This window comes from Apis laboriosa, unplaced genomic scaffold, assembly GCF_014066325.1.
Source record: "Apis laboriosa isolate Shangri-la unplaced genomic scaffold, ASM1406632v1 scaffold38_cov145, whole genome shotgun sequence".
In the NCBI taxonomy this organism is placed as follows: Eukaryota; Metazoa; Arthropoda; class Insecta; order Hymenoptera; family Apidae; genus Apis; species Apis laboriosa.
The window spans coordinates 1,712,524-1,718,389 of NW_025223092.1; the positions used below are offsets into that span (position 1 = coordinate 1,712,524).

General features: G+C 34.8%; 1 protein-coding gene across 1 annotated transcript; it reads left to right on the forward strand.

Moving 5' to 3' along the window:
• Positions 1 to 1,054: 1,054 nt before the first annotated feature.
• Positions 1,055 to 5,356, forward strand: LOC122715549 (segmentation protein even-skipped). Its single transcript, XM_043937819.1, has 3 exons — positions 1,055 to 1,206; positions 3,072 to 3,253; positions 4,601 to 5,356. Exons 1-3 carry the CDS (start codon positions 1,059 to 1,061, stop codon positions 5,354 to 5,356), a joined length of 1,086 nt encoding a protein of 361 aa, XP_043793754.1. The 5' UTR covers positions 1,055 to 1,058.
• The last annotated feature ends 510 nt before the right edge of the window (positions 5,357 to 5,866 follow it).

Genomic DNA, 5,866 nt, shown 5'->3' on the forward strand with positions numbered 1-5,866 from the left:
ACATTTAAGATACATATCTTAATTTATAGATTATAAATTATAAGCTATAATATAATACAAAGAAAAAGAAATAAAAAAAATATTCATTTATGAAGAATAATGAAACGTTCTAATAAGCCTTTCTTTTAAATATCCTTATAAATCATTATTATATAGTTCTGTCAATTCTTAAATTCTTAAGTCAACCTTTGTCAAAATCAATCTGCATTCATTTCCTCTAAATATTTGAAACGAAAAGAGAAAAGGATATTTTCCTTTTAAATCCTAAATTATTATTCAAATCAAATCTGTCAAATTCAAACATCAACTTTCAAATTTCTTCTTATAATATAAGAACCTGATGTATAATCCAAGGTAAGTGTACTTACTACATAGAGAGGAAAATATATGCGCATAGCATCCCTTTGCAAAATTGAAGTTCATCAGCGGAAGTTGGAAGTTCACGGAGGGCCAATTCGACCGAATTTGCGCAAGGAAATAACGACAGATAATTTCCGTGAGCTTGCATGCATAAGCCGTTGCTGTTGGCTCATCTCGTGAGAAAAATGCATCTTGGTCGGAGAGAGGGAGATAAGAGCAGGGTTGAATGGGAGAAAATAGGCAGAGCCGCGGGTTCTCGCGACCAATGAGGCGTCAGTGCACAAGGTAGCGGCCAATCACGAACCGTGACGAAACGATGGCTCCTCAGCGACGGCAAGGTTGTATAAATTTGCGTGGTTCCCTGGTTGGTCCCTTCATTTCATATCAGTTCTCTTCTCGGAGTATCGTTCGCGTCGTCGATATTTGCTTTTTTAAAAAGTTTAAAAGTCCATCGTTCGAAAGGGTTTTCATTTTCTTTTTTTTTTTTTTTTTCACAAAAATAACCCTTTAACATAAGTTTTCAATAGTGAAATGACATACTCAGGTAAATAACATTATCGAGTATTTCATTCGAAACGATAGTGTATTTAATTAAAAAAGTTAAAAAAAAGAGTAAAAAAAAAAAAAAAAAAAAACAGTGATATCTCAAGAAACGTGTGCGGGGGGTGTGTGTGAGACGATTTGATTCTGAGGATAGAATGCAAGGTTATCAAAGGAATTTTGAAGATGAACAAAGGGATCAGAAGGAGGAGGAGACGATAGTGGTGGACCTTGTACCCTCTCAGTATCAACTCAGTCCTCCGGAAAGTCCGCCGCCGGGGAATATGCCAAAAACACCTGAAAAAGGTTAGTCGACGAATTTTCGCATGACATGTTTTAAAAAGTTTAGGAGAAAATCGATTTTGATTTCATTCGTTTTCAAAAAAAAAAGAAAAAGAAAAGAATCGTCTCTCCTCTTTCGTCGGCTCGCTAAAAATGTCTCGATTTCCAACAACAAATGACAGGCAGGTACAAGAACAATAAATATCTCTCTTTCGACGCAGGTAAAAATATTTTCAAGAAAAATATCTTCTTATTTATATAATAATATCTGTAATAAGTACGGGACGTTTGTATTTAAGCTAATAAAATATTTACCAAAGCGTTAATTAATCACAAAGTTAATCCAATTTGTCGTTAATGCTTTGTCGTTAATGGGTCTGACTGTAATACATTATGATGATATATTTTCAAGGTTCTAGTGGCCTTTCTGTTCATCGTAAGAACGGTCATGAAAACAAATAAACGAATACTGTTTCTTATTGTTAACGAATACTGTATAATCCCTTCGTCTAAAAGTAGGATTATAAGTTATTATTTTATGGTTGATCATGGAAAGTCCTTTTCAAAATTTTAGCTTATTGTCATACCAGAATTGATCGAGTATAAACGTTAATAAATCTTCATCGGATTACGATGCCTTTGTTTCTCTCTCCGTCTTCAAAGAGAAGCTTCTCATCACTTGAGATTTACATTAAAATATTAATAGTCTTTTTTCCCCATTCTAATGGGGATCATTATTTATTATCTCTCATCATCTCAACCATTTAAATCGTTAATTTTCGAAAATCATTCAAACATCACGTTGACAAATATTATTGAATATTCATTATTTCAAATTTTTTTTCGGAGATTCGCGATAATGGAAGTTTATTTAAATAATAACACGTTAAATACGTGTTGAAATATAAAATATTTGCGTTTTTTTTTTCTCTCTTTTGTCTTAATCTATTTAAATCGTTAGATAATTTTCGAAATTTATTCGAACGTCACGATGACAAATATCGTATCATTGGATATTCATTATTTCAAATTTTTTTTCAAAGATTTACAAGAAGTTTGTTTAGATAATAATTTCTTAAATAGACGTTGAAACGTAAAATATTCGCGTTTCTCTCTCTCTCTCTCTCTCTCTCTCTCTCTCTCTCTCTCGCTCTCGCTCTTTCTTTTCTTCATTCTTATTAAATCGTTAAATTTTCGAAACTCTTTCAAATATCTCAATGATGAATATCATTATTCGAATAGTCATTATTTCAAATTTGTTTTCGAAGATTTACGAGAAATTTGTTTAGGTTTATACCTAGTCGTGGAAATGGAAGAAGGGACATTTATCCTCTTATCCCATGAAACAGAAAACGAGTAAATGCATCGGCAAACCGAGGAAAATTGTGATAAAAGAAATTGTGGGACTGCCGAAAATGAGTTCAGGTGAGGTTTAACGCCCCTCTGAAATCTTTTCAATCTCTCGTCCTTTTTCATCTCGTTTACACGACTCTAAATAACGGCCCCCCTGCTATTTACCGTGGCGTTCAGCGTGTAACCGCATCGCGAAAACTTCCCCCGTGACAATACCGCATTCCTTCCGAGACAAATTTTGTAGCGTGTCCGACGATATTCGCTCGATATTCCTGAAAATTTTTCGATTTTCTCCCAAATTTTTCTCCCAAATATTTTATAGATCTCTTTTTCGTTTCTCGACGAAGAGATTCGGTTTTTTCGAATCTGTTTAATTTAATATCTCTAAATAAGATTATTTTGTTTAGAGGATCGTTGCACGAATTTTAAAATTTTTGAAATTTTTTAAAAATTTAATTTTGTAATAATGTTACAGATATTTATTTTTACATTATGACACATCTAGTTAACAAGTGTATTATTATCAATTTCTTCAGATTCACCATCGCAGAACCAATCATTGTCCTCAATGGACCCAAATATCAGAAGGTACAGGACGGCTTTCACTAGGGAACAGTTATCGAGATTAGAGAAAGAATTTCACAGAGAGAATTACGTGAGCAGGCCAAGGAGGTGTGAATTAGCCGCACAATTACACCTGCCGGAATCCACAATCAAGGTAGCTTAGAGTTTAATTATCGAACGATCAATTAGATAAATCGTTTCATACCATCCACTACGACAGAATATTTATCGAGGATAAGTAAATGTAATGAAGTTCAGTGTAAAGTATGAAGTAAACAATGAGCTCATCTTCCGGCCTATACATAGAAAAATGTTTTATTAACACCTAAGCATGTTTAATTAATATCTGTAATCGATAGTGACGAAAATACACAGGATAAATCTTTGAAGATCTTTTTCCTTTTTTTCGTTTCCTTTTACGCAATTTTTCGTCGAACGAACCTTCGTTCGAAAGAATAAAATTTCTTTCATTTGTTTAAATATATTTTAATCAAACGATAAAAAAAAAGATATTTCGCTTCGATATATTATATTATATATTTCGAATAATATTATAATATTTATATATTTATATAATATTTTATATTAAATTATAAATATATTTCAACAGAAATCAAAGACTCAAAACGATGAAGCTATTCATATACATATTAGAATTATTAAAAATGTTAATTTCATTAGAAACATAAGCGCACTTTTAAATACATACAATAGCATTTTTAAATACATTTTAAATTTTAAAAATAATTTTACGAATCGCTATATTGATATCAAATAGATTTTAATAAAGAGAAACGTTATAGACAAATTATTGTAGTTGTTGAATAATTTTTAAAATGAAAGGATATATCGAGACAATTAATTATCGAGCCGAGTTTCGTGAATGGAGAACATTATTTTAGTTATTTTTAAACGGCCATTGATTATGATTCGAAAAGAGGTGGAGATGAGGAAGAAGAGTAAAAGTCCGTTATCGATTCTTTTTCTTTTCTTTTTTTTTTTTTACTTTTCTCTCTCTCCAACGGGCGAGCAAACAGTCAATCACGAAGGGCAAACAAAAATTTCTTCGCCTTCGATCCCCCTTGATCCTTTTTCCGTGACTTCTTAATTTCTTTCGACCAGGACCGGTCGATCCGGTTCGAGGTGTTAAGCACTTTAATTAGCGGTTTTCCCGGGTTACCTTTGACTTTAATGGATCCCTTAATTTCTCATCTCGCGCTACCTTGACCGCACAATAGCTATAAAACCATCTACCGATGGAAATGATCGAGGTGTTAAATGATAGAAACGTTAGCTACAACAACATCTCTACAACAAAATCTCCAAATATATCATAAAACGATACTTTAACTTTCCAAAAAAAAAAAAAAAAAAAAGAAAAAACAAAAAGACCTCAAAAATTCAAATACTCTCTTTATCAGACATATTACACTACAATACTCAATTTTAATAAATTTATCCAACTCCAACTTCAAGCAAGCAATTCTATCGAATTTTCCAGGTTTGGTTTCAAAATCGTCGAATGAAAGATAAACGTCAAAGGATGGCAATGGCATGGCCCTACGCCATGTACACGGACCCAGCGCTCGCAGCGACTCTCCTGGCCGCGGCGACGGCGTCCTTGCCACCGCCCCCTTACCACGGGCCACCGGGCATACCACCGACCCACCTGGCCCCGAGTTACCCCGCGGCTGCAGCTGCGGCTTACTACGCGGCGAGGTACACGCCGTACCCATCGCCGGTCACGGGCACGGGTTCGTCGGCCCTCCACAGGCCCCATCCGCGCACAGCGGCCGCTTATCCGGCGCACCCTCACATACTTCAACCTCATCCATCGCTCCAACCCCTGCATTTATCCGGCCTGGGCGTTCCCACGGTCGGGAACACCGCCTTCCAGATGAACAGCCCACCCTCGAGCGCCTCCACCACCTATAGACCGACCTTGCACTCGGAGATGAGTCCGGTCCATTCCGACGCGTCGAGCGACTGCGACTGCGTCGGGACGCAACCACACCACAACGGACAGCAGCACATGGATGGGAAGAGCCCGTCACCCAATATAACTCACGCCAACCAACAAATATCATCCAAAGTACAGCCAACGGGAATCAGTATCAACGGTTTGCCGAGCAGCATTCAAACAATCGGTGTATTCGAAGGAAAGAATTCGTACAGTGCTATAATGGCATCGCCCACCAAAATGGAACCACCCAAGTTATTCCAGCCATACAAGAACGATATATCCGAGAGGGCGTAAGAACGATTGGACGAAATTTTTTTTTTTTTTTTTTTTTNTTTTTTTTTTTTTTTTTTTTTTTTTTCGGTTCGGATAATAACCAAATAGGCAAGAGAAATTGAAGGGAAAAATTCAAAGGGGATTCCCGTTGAATTTTTGAATAGTTTTTAAATTAATTTAGGAGATTTTTTTTTTAAGAAAAAAATCAAGTTCTTCAAAGCTGGTTGTGTTAAATGTATATATAATTGTATTGTATATAGTCGGTGTTTATTTAGTATATATCGTATAAATATCGATCTTAGTATAAATTTAAAAAATAAGATTTGATTCTTAATCTGGTCATATTATAAGTTTCTTCTATTAAAGAAAACAGAAAAAAAAAAAAAAAAAAAAGAAATACGCGAAAAGACTGTTAACGAAGCGTAACGATGGTAGTTGAACTGTTAATATATCAGATCGGGAATTTTATTTTTTATTAATTCGTTCGTATTGAAATTTCTTTTAGCAAGATCTAGAATTTAGAATAATTTA